The sequence below is a fragment of the Mustelus asterias genome, chromosome 21 (genome assembly GCF_964213995.1).
Source record: "Mustelus asterias chromosome 21, sMusAst1.hap1.1, whole genome shotgun sequence".
Lineage (NCBI taxonomy): Eukaryota > Metazoa > Chordata > Chondrichthyes > Carcharhiniformes > Triakidae > Mustelus > Mustelus asterias.
Genome location: NC_135821.1, coordinates 19,986,970 through 20,002,477, shown reverse-complemented (window position 1 = coordinate 20,002,477; position 15,508 = coordinate 19,986,970). Strand labels below are relative to the sequence as shown.

The 15,508-nt window shown below is 48.9% G+C and overlaps 1 protein-coding gene across 1 annotated transcript in view; it reads left to right on the top strand.

Annotated features, from left to right (window-relative positions):
- The window catches only part of LOC144509521 (phosphomannomutase 1-like), a 29,561-nt gene extending 14,254 nt beyond the window's left edge, over window positions 1-15,307 (top strand). Inside the window, exons 5-7 of the mRNA XM_078238427.1 lie at window positions 1,673-1,791; window positions 3,428-3,543; window positions 13,648-15,307. Of these exons, the coding sequence (XP_078094553.1) occupies window positions 1,673-1,791; window positions 3,428-3,543; window positions 13,648-13,749 (337 nt within the window). The 3' untranslated portion in view covers window positions 13,750-15,307. The remainder of the gene's footprint in view (window positions 1-1,672; window positions 1,792-3,427; window positions 3,544-13,647) is intronic.
- The last annotated feature ends 201 nt before the right edge of the window (window positions 15,308-15,508 follow it).

Here is a 15,508-nt window from a genome sequence, read left to right as displayed (position 1 = left end):
CCTCTGCACATTCCCCATCAAGTCCCTCGATGTCTTCCGTTCCTTCCTGAATAAACTGCCCCCATTTTCCTTGATCACAAGTGAGAAACTCCCACAATTCCGAGTGGGGATGTTTGACATCTTCAGGGAGGTTCCGAGGACATTCCTAAAGCGTGTCCGCTGCCCCCCTGGGAATCTCCTGCCGTGACTGCGTACAGTTCTGGTCACCCTATTACAGAAAGGATATTATTAAACTAGAAAGAGTGCAGGAAAGATTTACTAGGATGCTCCCGGGACTTGATGGTTTGAGTTATACGGAGAGGCTGGATAGACTGGGGATTTTTTCTCCAGAGTGTAGGAGGCTGAGGGGTGATCTTATAGAGGTCTATAAAATAATGAGGGGCATAGATCAGCTAGATAGTCAGCATCTTTTCCCAAAGGTAGGAGAGTCTAGAGGGTATAGGTTTAAGGTGAGTGGGGAAAGATACAGAAGTGTCCAGAGGGGCAATTTTTTCACACAGAGGGTGGTGAGTGTTTGGAATGAGCTGCCAGAGGTAGTGGTAGAGGCGGGTACAATTTTGTCTTTTAAAAAGCTTTTAGACAGTTACATGGGTACGATGGGTATAGAGGGATATGGGCCAAATGCAGGCAATTGGGACTAGCTTAGTGGTAAAAATTGGGGGGCATGGACAAGTTGGGCCGAAGGGCCTGTTTCCATGCCGTAAACCTCTATGACTCTGTGACTGAGTTCCAAGTGGAGCAGTTGCTTCGGGAGTCTGGCGTCAGGGATACGGAGAACATGTTCTACCCAGCGGAGAGGGTTTTGAGTGTTTAGCTCCTTGATGCTGAGCAAGTTGGCTTGGGAGAGGGGCTGACATTGCTCCCCCAACCTTGCCCCAGGCACTCCTATCACACACCTTCCATTCTGTTCCCCTCACCCCTTTCCCCACTAATGTCCTTGCTTCAAACCTGGAACCTGAATTCACCAAAGATGCTTAGACAGCACCTTCCAAACCCACGACCACTTCCATCTAGAAGGACAAGGGCAGCAGATAAATGGGAACGCCACCACCTGGAGGTTCCTTCCCGAGTCACTCACCATCCTGACTTGGAAATACACCGGCTGTTCCTCCAGTGTCGCCGGGGAAAAATCCTGGAATTCCCTCCCTAACAGCACTGTGGGTGTACCTACACCACATGGACTGCAGCAGCTCAAGAAGGCAGCAGACCACCACCTTCTCAAGGGGCAATTGGGAAAAGATGTTGACTATCTACCTTATCTATGCCCCTCATTATTTTATAGACCTCTATAAGGTCACCCCTCAGCCTCCTACGCTCCAGAGAAAAAAAGTTCCAGTCTATCCAGCCTCTCCTTATAACTCAAACCATCAAGTCCGGTAGCATCCTAGTCAATCTTTCTTGCACTCTTTCCAGTTTAATAAATGCTCGTTTAGCCAGCGACGTCCATGTCCCATGAATGAATAAAAAAGAACTTTTGTCAGCTCTGGTGGACAGTGGTTTGAGCTATATTGTTAACCGTGTGTCGCTCGATCTCTAAGCTGGCCCACCGAGTCTCCAGCATTTTCAGTTTGGGGCCCAGCGCAGTCTGATGGGACTGTGGGACTGAGTGGGACAACAGGCATGTTGTCAGCCTGCTGGGGTTGCTGTGTCTCTGGGTGTCAGAGACACGTAGGGAGAAGAGAAATAACTCACCTTTTCCTCCGTTACTGCCGCAGAGAGAAAAGATCAGGGAGAAGTTTGTTGCAGCTTTGCAGAAGGAGTTTGCTGACAGAGGGGTGAAATGTACCAGAGGCAAGTATATCTGTATATGTCTGTGCGTCAGGCCGAGCATGTGCACCTTGTTCAGTTAGCCTGTTCTTCTATCCTCTTTCCTACACGCTGCTGCCCTTTCACCCAGAGTTCTGAAGTCAGGTTTCCTGTGAGTTATTTTCGAGGCCAGCACGGAGCGAGATCCTGGGGTAAATCTATAACCGGGGCTACACTCCAAAGTCCAGGCAGAGTGAGGTTGGGCCAATCTCCCAGCAAGCCCCTGGGAGTGAGGCCTAGTCCCAGGCTCTGGGAACCGACAGCCTTCAGTCTGACTGGGCCGGGCTTCCCAGCTGTTTTGGCCAAAGAGTATACTGTGATAGGTCGATGTCGAGCTTGTTTACATTCCTGGCGGGGCAAAGTTTCCTCCATTTTCAAATACGCCAACTGCCATAGGAGCACAAAAACCAATCAGAAAACACACTCACACTCACACTCATCCACCTCCTCCCCACCTCACTCTCACCCTCATCTCTCACACACTCACTCTCACTCACTCACTCTCACTCAACTCACTCACCTCACTCACACTCACTCACTCTCACTCTCACTTACTCTCACTCACACTCACTTACTCTCATCACACTCACTCACTCTCACTCCCTCACCCCACCACTCACATCCTCACCACTCACTCACTCTCACTCACTCTCACACACTCTCACTCATCTCCTCACTCTCACTCACTCTCACTCACACTCACTCACTCACACTCACTCACACTCACTCTCTCTCTCACTCTCACTCACACTCACTACTCACACTCACTCACACTCACTCTCACTCACTCTCACTCACTCTCACTCTCACTCGCTCACACCTCACTCACACTCACACTCACTCTCACTCACTCTCACTCACTCTCACTCACTCACACTCACTCACACGCACTCACACTCACTCACACTCACTCACACTCACTCACTCTCACTCACACCCACTCACACTCACGCTCTCTCTCGTGGGATGTGAGCGTCTCTGGCTGGGCCAGTGTTTATTGTCCTTCCCTTATTGCCCCTTGAGCAGGTGGTGGTGAGCTGCCGCCTCCCTGAATCATTACCCAGCTGTTTGGTACAACGCTCGGCCATTTCAGAAAGTATTTAAGGGTCAACCACATTGCTGTGGGTCTGGAGTCACATGTAGGCCAGACCGGGTAAGGACGGCAGATTTCCTTCCCTAAAGGACATTAGTGAACCGGATGGGTTTTTTCCGACAATCGATGATAGTTTCATGGTCATCAGTAGATTCTTAATTCCAAATTTTTATTGAATTCAAATTTCACCATCTGCCGCGATGGGATTCGAACCCGGGTCCCCAGAGCATTGTTCTGGGTTTCTAGATTCCCACCACGCCACTGCCTGCCCATAATCTAGAGAAGTACAGGAGGGAGGGAAGAATATATCGATGGGGATGGATGTGGGAGTTGGCGGGGGGGGGGGTGGGGGGGGGGGGGGGGGGAGGGGGGATGGTAGTGGGGCGCGTAAGCACTGACACTGAGTGCTCTGTACCTGTACTCAGAATCGCTGTCACGGGGTATCGCAGGAGGAACGTGGTCAGGGTGTGCACTCAGAACCTCGTCATTGTCAGGCAGATAATCATTCTGTCTCCTTCATTTCCACAGGAGGAATGATCAGTTTTGATATCTTCCCAGAGGGGTGGGACAAACGCTACTGTCTGGATATCTTGGAAAAGGATGGAATTAAAACCATTCACTTCTTTGGAAATGAGACAGAGCCGGTAAGGGGGCGGGGGAGGGAAGGGGTGGAGATGAGGGCCCTGGGAGCTGAGGGAATAGGGATGGAGGGGCTGATGAGAGGCTGGTAGTGTTCATGAAAAGATCTAAGGGCTAGATGAGGGGATCAAGGAGCTTTTGAGGTGGTTGGGGGGTGTTGTTGAGGGGTTGAGGTTGTCAAGAGTGTTAGGGGGTAGGTTATAGGGTCAGGGGTGTTGATGAGAGGGTCAGGACTTGTTGGGGAGTTGTTAAGGGTTTGGGGACTTGTTGAGGGAATTGGGGAGTTGTTGATGGGGTCGGGGATGTTGATGAGGGCGGCATGGTGGCACAATGATTAGCACTACTGCATCATAGCACCAGGGCCCCAGGATCAAAGAACAGGCCCTTTGGCCCTCCACGCCGGTGCCAATCATGATGCCCTAACTAAACTAAAAAAAAACCTTCTGCCCTCACTCGGTCCGTATCCCTCTATTCCCTCCCTATTCATGGACCCATCCAGATGTCTCTTAAATGTTGCGAATGTGCCTGCTTCCACCACCTCCTCTGGCAGCGCGTTCCAGGCACACACCACACTCTGTGTGAAAATTATCCCCGTACACCTCCCTTAAACTTTCCCCGTCTCACCCTGAACCTGTGCCCCCTTGTAATTGACACTTCCACTCTGGGAAAAAGCCTCTGACTATCCACCCTGTCTCTGCCCCTCATAATTTTGTAGACCTCTATCAGGTCTCCCATCAGCCTCCGTCTTTCCAGTGAAAACAATCCTAGTTTATTCAACCTCTCCTCATAACCAACACCCTCGAGACCAGGCAACATCCTGGTGAACCTGCTTTGCACTCTCCCCAAAGCTTCCACGTTCTTCTGGTAGTGCGGTGACCAGAACTGCACACAATACTCCAAATGCAGCTGAACCTAGGTTTTATATAGCTGCAACATGATTTGCCAACTCCTGTACTCAATGCCCCGGCTGATGAAGGCAAGCATGCCATATGCCTTCTTAATCACCTTGGCCACCTGTGTTGCCACTTTTGGGGAACTGTGGGCCTGCGTGCCCAGATCCCTCTGTATGTTAATGTTCCCAAGGGTTCTGCCATTTACAGTATAATTCACACCTAAATTTGATCCTCCAAAATGCATCACCTTGCATTTGTCTGGATTAGACTCCATCTGCCATTTCTGTGCCCAGGTCTCTGATTTATCTCTATCCTGTTGTATTCTCTGACAATCCCCCGCACTATCAGCAACTCCACCAATCTTCGTGTCATCACAAACTTACTCATCAGACCACCCACATTTTCCTCCAGATCATTTATATATACTACAAACAACAGAGGTTCCAGCACTGATCCCTGCAGAATACCACTAGCTACAGATCTCCATTCTGAAAAACACCCTTCCACCACTACACTCTGTCTTCAATAACTAAGCCAGTTCTGTATCCACCGCGAATCCCATGTGATTTTACTTTTTGTATCAGTCTACCATGTGCGACCTTGTCAAACACCTTACTAAAGTCCATATAAACTACATCCACAGCCCTTCCCTCATCAATTATCTTTTAACCTGGGATAGATCCCATCCGGCCCCGGGGACTTGTCCACCTTAATGCAATTTAGGATACTCAACACTTCCTCCTTTGATATATTGACATTCTCTAGAGTGTTCACACACCTATCCCCGGCCTCAACATCCATCATGTCCTCTCCTTGGTGAATACCAATACAAAGTACTCATTAAGGATCTCACCCACTTCCTGTAGTTCCACGCATCACTTCCCTCCTTGAGTGGGCCAACTCTTTCTCTTGCTACCCTCTTGCTCCTAATGTATGCATAAAGAGCTTTGACCCTGTTTTCTAAACATTTCATGGCCCCTTTTAGCCCTCCTAATTCCACATTCAGCTTCCTTCCTACTTTCACTATATTTCTCAAGGGCTTTGTCAGTTTTTAGTTGCCTGGACCTATCGTGTGCTTCCTTTTCCCTTTTGACAATTTCCCTGGTCATCCATGGTTCCCGAATCCTGCCATTTCTATCCTTCATTTTTGCGGAGACATGCCTGTCCTGCACGTCAATCAACTGGCCTTTAAAAGCCCCCCGCATGCCAGACATGGATTTGCCCTCAAATAGCCGCTCCCAATCTACAGTCCTGTCTAATTTGGATGCATTTGGCCCTCGCCCAATTAAGAGGACCACCCTTGTCCTTATCCAAGACTACCCGAAATCTTATGGAGTTAGGGTCGCTAAGCCCAAAGTGCTCCCCTATTGAAACATCGATCACCTGGCCCGGCTCATTCCCCAATATCAAGTCTAGTATGGCCCCCTTCCTGGTTGGATTGTCAACATACTGTATCAAAAAACCCTCCTAGACACAACTAACAAATTGCTCTCCATCCGAGCCCCTGTCTGTAAGGGAGTCCCAGTCAATGTGGGGGAAAGTTAAAGTTGCCCACCACAACGACCCTGCTTTTTTCACACCTTTCTAGTATCTGACTACACAACTGCTCCTCTGTCTCCTGCGGGCTGTTGGGAGGTCTACAGTACATTCCCAACATTCACCCTTCCTATTCCTGAGCTCCACCCATAATGCCTCACTAGAAGATCCCTCCAATGTGTCCTCCCTCAACACAGCTGTGATGTGCTGCCTAATGAGCAATGCGACTCCCCCCCCCACCCCCCTCCTCCCCACCCCCTCCCCCCTTTGGTTTCCCCCTCTGTCCCATCTAAAACAATGATATCCCGGAATGTTAAGCTGCCAGTCCTGTCCCTCCTTTAACCAGGTCCCCGTAATTGCAATAACATCATAATTCCGTGCAGTAATCCAGGCTCTCAGTTCCTCGGGTGGATGGAGCAGTTTCCTCGGGTGGATGGAGCTATTACAAGGGGGCATAGCTATAGGGTTCGTGGTGGGAGATATAGGAAGGATATCAGAGGTAGGTTCTTTACGCAGAGAGTGGTTGGGGTGTGGAATGGACTGCCTGCAGTAATAGTGGAATCAGACACTTTAGGAACATTTAAGCGGTTATTGGATAGGCACATGGAGCACACCAGGATGATAGGGAGTGGGATAGCTTGATCTTGGCTTCAGATAAAACTCGCACAACATCGTGGGCCGAAGGGCCTGTTCTGTGCTGTACTGTTCTATGATCTGTCTTACCTGTTATACTTCTTGCATTGAAGCAAATGCACTCCAAACCTTCAGTCCCGCTGAGCCCCTCTGCCTGCTCTTACTCTGCGATGCGTTTATCTCAGTCTCACTTTTTCCCCCCAGCCCCTACACTTACTGGCTTGCTGTTCCGGTTCCCACCCCTCTGCCACACTTCCCATTCCAGCCTCGGGTGACTGTGTGGAGTTTGCACGTTCTCCCCGTGTCTGCGTGGGTTTCCTCTGGGTGCTCCGGTTTCCTCCCACACTCCAAAGATGTGCGGGTTAGATGAATTGGCCATGCTAAATGCAAAGGATTACAGGGACAGGGCATGGGGATGGCCCTGGGTGGGAGGCTCTTTCAGAGAGTCAGTGCAGAATTGATGGGCTGAATGGCTTCCTTCTACAATGTAGGGATTCTATGATTCATGGGGTTGCTGAGGGGGTCAGGAGTTGTTGAGGGTTTCAGGGTTGTCGAGGGGTTGGGGCAGTTGGCAAGGGGTTAATGAGGGGTCGGGGGGGTTAATGAGGGTTGGGGTTTATTGAAGGGGCAGGGGTTTGATTGTGGGGTTGTTGAGGGGGTTCGGGGTGTTGATGAGGGGATGGAGGGTTGAGGGTCGGAGGTTGTCGAGGTGGTGGGGGGGGGCTGGTGAGGGGGTTGTTCAGGGAGTTGATGAGCGGATGGTGGGGGGGTTTGATGAGGGGTCAAGGGGTCACAGTTGAAGACCTGGCTGCAGTGCCCACCAGCCCTGGCAGCACAATGGCCGACAGTGGCACAGTTTGGCACACAATGAAACCATGATGCCAAGCACAACTTTGATGCAAACGGCATTGCCCAGGGGAGCTGTTGGCATTGTGGTTTTGTCACTGGATTACCAATCCAGAGACCCAGGGTAATGTTCTGGGGACCCGGGTTCGAATCCCACCACGGCAGATGGTGAAATTGGAATTCAATAAAAATCTGGAATTAAGTATCTACTGATGACCATGGAACCATTGTCGATTGTCGGAAAAACCCATCTGGTTCACTGATGTCCTTTAGGGAAGGAAATCTGATGTCCTTACCCGGTCTGGCCTACATGTGACTCCAGAGCCACAGCAACTGCCCCCGGGATGGGCAATAAACGCTGGCCAGCCAGCGACGCCCACATTCCATGAAAGAATAACAAAAAGCTGGATGGTGGGACTGAGGACCCAGACAAACACTGACTGCTGGAAGCTGACTGTATCACCAGGGCTGAGCTGTTGAGGTCAATCTTCTCTCCAGCTGTTGTTGGTCTTCAGGGCAAAATGTTTGCAGAATTCTGTAATAATCTGTCAATTTCATTCAGGGAGTTACTGGCTGGGGGCGGGGGGGGGGGCAGAGATTTAAACCAGGGACCATGAATATAAGACAGGCAGTAATAAATCCAATGGGGAATTACTTCTTTACTCAGAGAGAATGTGAGGCTCGCTCCTACAGGGAGTGGTTGAGGTGAAATAAACAGAACAGTGAGAATGCTGGAAAATCTCAGCGGGTCTGACAGCATCTGTGGGGAGAGAAAAGAGTCAACGTTTCGAGTCCGTTTGACTCTTTATCAGATCTACAAAGTTAAAGTTTATTTATTAGTGTCACAAGGCTTACATTAACACTGCAATGTGAAAATCCCCTAGTTGATTTGATTTATTATTGTAACATGTATTAGTGTACAGTGAAAAGTATTGTTTCTTGCGCGCTATACAGACAAAGCATACCATTCATATAGAAGGAAATAAGAGAGTGCAGAATGTAGTGTTACAGTCATCAGTTGCCACACTCCCGCGCCTGTTCGGGTAACACTGAGGGAGAATTTAGCACGGCCAATGCACCCTAACCAACACGTCTTTCGGACTGTGGGAGGAAACCGGAGCACTTGCAGTAGCACAGTGGTTAGCACTGCTGCCTCACAGCGCCAGGGACCCGGGTTCAATTCCCAGCCTCGGGTCACTGTTTGTGTGGAGTTTGCACATTCTCCCCGTGTCCACGTGGGTTTCCTCCGGGTGCTCCGGTTTCCTCCCACTGTCCAAAGATGTGCGGGTTAGGTGGATTGGCCATGCTAAATTGATCTTAGTGTCAGGAGTTTGGCAGGGTAAATATGTGGGGTTACGGGAATCTGGGCCTGGGTGGGATTGTGGTCGGTGCAGACTCGATGGGCTGAATGGCCTCCTTCTGCACTGTAAGGATTCTACGTCTTCTATGTCACTCAGAGGAAACCCACGCAGACACGGGGAGAATGTGCAGACTCCACACAGACAGTGACCCAAGCCAGGAATCCAACCCGGGTCCCTGGTGCTGTGAGGCAGCAGTGCTAACCACTGTGTCACCGAGCCACCCTAATTGAGGGGGGGAGAAATGTGTTAGATATCAAACTAACAGTGAAAGATTGCAACGTGATGTAGCAACTTTAAAAACAAGAGGTTGATTAGCAGAAAAGACAGTCAGCAAGTAGTGGCAGATAGTTAAGGGTGTGAATTCAGGACCCTCAGCAAAGATATATCCCAATAAGGAAGAAAGATTCTAAGAGAGGGATAAAGCAACCATGGCTAACCAAGGAAGTTAAAGAGAGCATTAAGTTGAAAGAAAAAGCAAATAAAGGAGGCAAAAGTCAGTGATAGCCCTGAAGATAAATTCAGAATCCAGCAGAGGAGGACTAAAGAGATAATAAAGGGAGAGAAAATAAACTACCCGGGCAAACTACGAGGAATAGAAAAACTGACAGTAAGAGCTTCTTTAAATAGATACAAAGGAAGAGAGAGGTCAAAGTGAACACAGGCCCCTTAGAAAATGAATTTCGGAGATAGTTACAGGGAACAAGGAAATAGCAGAGGAGTTAAACAGATATTTTGCATCAGTCATTGGGGTGGAAGATATTTCAAACATCCCAATAGTAATAAAGAATACGGGGGAGGAATAATTACAATCACCATCATCAGGGAAGTAATATTAGACAAACTAATGGGGCTAAAGGCAGTTAAGTCTCCTGGCCCAGATGGCTTACATCCTAGGATCCTAAAAGAAGCAGCTACAGAGAGAGTGGTTTCATTGGTTATGATTTTCCATAGATCCTTGGATTCTGGAGAAGTACCGGAGGATTGGAAAACTGCCCCTGTTCAAAAAGGGAGGGAGGTAAAAAGTGTATAACTGTGGGCCGATTAGCCTAACATCTATTGTTGGAAAAATATTGGAATCAATTATTAAGGAAGTGGTAATGGCACATTTGGCAAATATAATCTAATCAAGCAGGGTCAGCATGGTTTCATGAAGGGGAAATGGTGTCAAACTAAATTATTAGAGTTTTTCGAGGAAGTCTCAACCAGGGTGGGTAGAGGGGAATCAGTAGATGTGTTGTACTTGGACTTTCAGAACCTGTCTGACAAGGTACCTCACTAAAGGTTAGGTCATAAGATAAAAGGCCGTGGTGTTGGAGGTGTATATTAGCATGGATAGAGAATTGGCTAATGGACAGGAAACAGCGAGTGGGGATAAGAGGTTCTTTTTCAGGTTGGTGGCCTGTAACCAGTGGGCATCCACAGGGATCAGTGCTGGGACTGCGACTGTGTACAATATATATTAATGACTCGGAGGAAGGAGGCAAATTTACTGGAGCCAAATTTGCAGATGACACAAAAATAGGTGGAAAGGCAAGTTGCGAGAGGGATACAAACAGTTTACAAAGAGATATTGATAGGTTCAGTAAGTGGGCAAAATGTTGGCAGATGGAGTAAAATGTGGGAAACTGTGAAGTTGTTCATTTTGGAATGGAGAACAAAAGAACAGAGGATTATTTAAATGGAGAAAAACTGCAGAAAGCTGCAACACAAAGGGACTTGGGGGGAACTTGTGCACAAAACAGAGAAAGCTATCACACAGGTACAGCAGGTAATCAGGAAGGGTAATGGAATGTTGGCCCTTATTTCAAGGGGGTTGGAGTATAAGAGTCGGGAAGTCTTGCTGCAGCTGTACAAGGTACTGGTGAGACCACATCTGGAGCACTGGGAGCAGCTTTAGTTCCCTTATTTAAGGAAAGATATTACTTGGGCGGCACGGTGGCACAGTGGTTAGCACTGCTGCCTCACAGCGCCAGGGACCCGGGTTGAATTCCAGCCTCGGGCGACTGTCTGTGTGGAGTCTGCATGTTCTCCCCCTGTCTGCGTGGGTTTCCTCCGGGTGCTCCAGTTTCCTCCCACACTCCATAGATGCGCAGGCTAGGTGGATTGGCCATGATAACTTGATCCTTAGTGTTAAGGGGATTAGCAGAGTAAATACGTGGAGTTACGGGGATAGGGGCTGGGTGGGATTGTTGTTGGTGCAGGCTTGACGGGCCGAATGGTCTCCTCCTGCATTGTAGGGATTCTATGATTATTCCATTGGCGGCCGTTCAGAGAAGGTTCACTGGGATGATCCCGGTGTGGAGGGATTGTCTTATGAGGAAAGGTTAAACAGGTTGGGACTCGACCCATTGGAATTTAGAAGAATGAGAGGTGATCTCATTGAAACCTAGAGGATTCGAATGGGGCTTTGACAGGGTAAATGCTGAGGGGGTGTTTCCCCTGATGGGAGAGTCTGGGACCAGAGGGAACAGTCTGAGAATAAAGGGGCCCCAATTTAAGACTGAGATGAGGAGGAGTTTCTTCTCTCAGAGGGTTGTGAGTCTTTGGAACTCCTTGCCACAGAGAGCTGTGGGGGGGCAGAGTCCTTGTGGAGATCTAAGGCTAAGATAGATAAGATTTTTGATCAGTAAGGGAATCAAGGGTTACGGGGAAAGGGCAGGAAGGTTGACGTGAGGAATGTCGGATCAGCCATGATCCTATTGAATGGAGGAGCAGGCTCGAGGGGCCGAACGTCCTCCTCCTGTTCCTATTTCTTATGGTCTTATGGAAGCTGAAGAAACCTCTGCTTGAGGGGGAACAGGGCAGGAGGTTTTCCAGCTGAGTTGAGCTGCAGCGGGTGGGAGAAGGCTGGCATGAAGCATGAACATTGATGTGTCATTGTCAGTAACTCAGTCGCGGTGTAGAAAGATATTCAGCGGCAGCACCAGATCCTTATTCTTCATTCAAAATGTTTTTGTTATTCATTTGTGGGACACGGGCATCGCTGGCTGGGCCAGCATTTATTGCCCATCTCTAGTTGCCCTTGGAGGGCAGTTGACAGCCAACCATATTGCTGTGGGTCTGGAGTCACATATAAGCCAGACCGGGTAAGGGCGGCAGATTTCCTTCCCTAAAGGACATTAGTGAACCAGATGGGTTTTTCCCAACAATCGGCAATGATTTCATGGTCATCTTCTCAAATCCAGATATTTTTTATTTTGAATTCAAATTCCACCATCTGCTGTGGCGGGATTCGAACCCGGGTCCCCAGAACATTAGCTCAGTTTCTGGATTAATAGTCTAGCGATAATACCACTAGGCCATCACCCTCCCTTGCTAGGGGAGAGAATTCCAAACATTAGCAAGCTTCTGAGAGAAGACATTCCTCCTCATCCCCACCTTTAATGGGAGGCTCCGTCTTTTGAAATGGTGCTGCCCTCCCCCACCCCCTAGTTTTAGGTTTTCCCATGATCCTCTCAACATTTACCCTGTCAAAGCCCCCTCAGAGTTGTATTCGTTTCAATAAGATCATCTCCTATTCTTCTGAACTCCAATGAATATGGGCCCAACCTGTTCAAGTTCTCCTCATAGAACAACCCCTTCATCCTAAGAATCAGCCCAGTGAGCTTTTTCTGTACCAGTCCCAGTCCAACTATGCGCGAAGGTCCAAAGATGTGCGAGTTAGATGGATTGGCCATGCTAAATTGCCCCTTAGTGTCTGGGGGACTAGCTAGGGTAAATGCATGGGGTTATGGGGATAGGCCCTGGGTGGGATTGTGGTCGGTGCAGACTCGATGGGCCACATGGCCTTCTTCTGCACTGTAGGGATTCTATGATTCTATGTCTGACCTCCATCCAGGATATTATTAAACTAGAAAGAGTGCAGAAGAGATTTACTAGGATGCTACCTGATGCACCATCAATTGAGCAAAGACTAGTTTGTGTGCAAGAACAAATAGGCTTTTATTAGCAAAAGACTTGGAGCACACCCATGCCGATGAACTGGTCCAGACTGAGGCACGGGGGTGGGGAGCCTTTATACCTGGACCGGGGGGGGGAGGAGTCTCGGGTAGGGCCGGCAGGGGATGCGTCCAGGCATGTCACATATACAGGTAATAAGCTAACAGTGGTTTACCACACTACCGAGACTTGATGATTTGAGTTATAAGGAGAGGCTGGATAGACGGGAACTTTTTTCTCTGGAGCGTAAAAGGTTTAGGGATGATCTTATTGTGGTCGATAAAATAATGAGGGCATAGATAAGGTAGATAGTCAACATCTTTTCCCAAAGCTAGGGGAGTCTAAAACTAGAGGGCATAGGTTTAAGGTGAGAGGGGAGAGATACAAAAGGGTCCAGAGGGGCAATTTTTTCATACAGAGGGTGGTGAGTGTCTAGAACAAGCTGCCAGCAGTAGTCGTAGAGGCGGGTACAATTTTGTCTTTTAAAAAACGTTTAGACAGTTACATGGGTAAGATGGTTATAGAGGGATATGGGTCAAATGTGGGCAATTGGGACTAGCTTAGTGGTTTGAAAAAAAGGGCAGCATGGACAAGTTGGGCTGAAGGGCCTGTTTCCATGCTGTAAACCTCTATGACTAAACTCACACAGAGAGAGTTTCCAGCCGCACTCGTCCCAAAACCAGAAAATCCTGCCCAAAGTCAATGGACCTTTGCATGGTCGCCCTCCCCCCACCGCCCGCAACGATTCTCATGGTGGGTATGACGGGAAAACTCCCCCCGATGGGCGTAATACCCAGTTGGAGTGGCAACCCCTGTGAGGAGCAGCAGCCCCAGGGCAGAGGATTGAGCAGGAGAGGGGGAGGGAACGGAAGACTGACTGGGCTTTGCGTTGTCCACACAGGGCGGAAACGACCACGAGATCTTCCACGATCCCAGGACCATCGGACACACCGTGGCGTCCCCGGAGGACACCGTCAGGATATGCAAAGGGCTTTTTCTGTGAGAATGAGCCACAGACACATCCAACTGCTCCAAGGTCTCGATCCACGTTGGACCTCACGGAGAGGTGAATGGACAAATCATGGAGTGACGTCAACTGCACTGAAATGTGGGATATCGCTGCGCAACATCACTCATACAACGCCATATCTGTGCGACCAAAATGATTTTCTTTGTTGCCCGTGGTCAGATGTAGGTTTCTCGTTTGCGGGTGCACAAAATGGCACCCGAGTTGGAAGAGAAATTGGAGAACCCTGCTCTGCAGAGCTACCTAGTGGCCGGAGGCTGGCGCTGCACTGTGACAGTTGACATTGGCCAATGAAAGGGGAAATGTTGACATAGTCATCTGCAATGGTGGGTGTTGATGAAACAGCATCAAAAGATTGTAACACTGGGACGCAAAGCACAGGAGGTGTGCAACAACCATGCATGATTTTGCACAATCTATTTACACTATTAAGAAATAACCAAAGAATTGGAAAGCTGCTTGAGGAAGATCAAACGGGTGGTGGCTCTTGGCTGCCAGGTTTGGGGATTTTAAAAATTAAATCTGGAGGTTGTGGGAATGAGGAATTCCTGAGAATGTGGGAGAGATTGAGTTAAGACTTGAATGGGAGATGGGGTGGGGGTGGAGGGGGGGTGGGGGGGTTGCGTTGTAGTTTATAAGGTGAGGTAAAGTCACCATAGTGACCATAGGCTGCTCTCCCCTTTGAGGGGGAGAGCTGACTAGTGGTGATTTAACCTGAGGGTCACCACATCTCAGGCAAGGGGCAAGGTGGAGAAGGTGGGTGGCAGGGTAGGAAGAGTGAGAGGAGCATTGAGGCTCAACACAATCATAGAATCATAGCGCCCCCTACAGCGCAGGAGGAGGCCATTTGGCCCATCAAGTCTGCACTCACTCTCTTGACAGAGTATTTTACCCAGGCCCTCTCCCCCACCCTATCCCCATAACCCACGGCCAATCCACTTAACCTACACAACCTGGGACACTAAGGGGCAATTTAGCATGGCCAATCCACCCAACCCTTTGGAGTGTGGGAGGAAATCCACGCAGACATGGGGAGAACGTGCAGACTCCACACAGACAAGCCGGGAATCGAACCCAGGTCCCTGGTGCTATGAGGCCCACAGTGAAAGACGAGGCATGGGCCACAAGCTTTGTCTTTGTACATAATTCACAAGGCAAATGGAATGTTGGTCTTTGTTGCGAAAAGGTTGGGGTTTTGCTGCAATTGTGCAGGATATTGATGAGACTACACCTGGAGTAGCGTGGGGAGTTTTGGGTTCCTTATTTAAGGAGGGGAATTACTTGCATGAAGAGCAGTTCAGAGCAGGTTCACTGTGCGATAGTCTCAGGAGGAAAGCTTGAGCAGCTTGGGCCTATACTCACTGGAGTTGACCTTATGGAAACATATCTCAGGGGGCTTGGTAGGGTAGTTACTGAGAGATCAGGGTCTCCGACTCTGACTGGGCAAATTCACCACATCAACTCAAACACCTCTCCAATATTTTTATATTTGAAAGTAAAATAATAAGTTTTAAAAAAATAATTAACATGTTCAATGAGAAAAAGTCTTAATTTCTTTCAAAGTCTCAGTTCTTAGAGTTTATTTATTCGTGCCACAAGTAGGCTTACATTAACACTGCAATGAAGTTACTGTGAAAATCCCCCTAGTCGCCACACTCCGGCACCTGAACAAAGAACAAAGAACAATACAGCACAGGAACAGGCCCTTCGGCCCTCCAAGCCCGCGCCGCTCCCT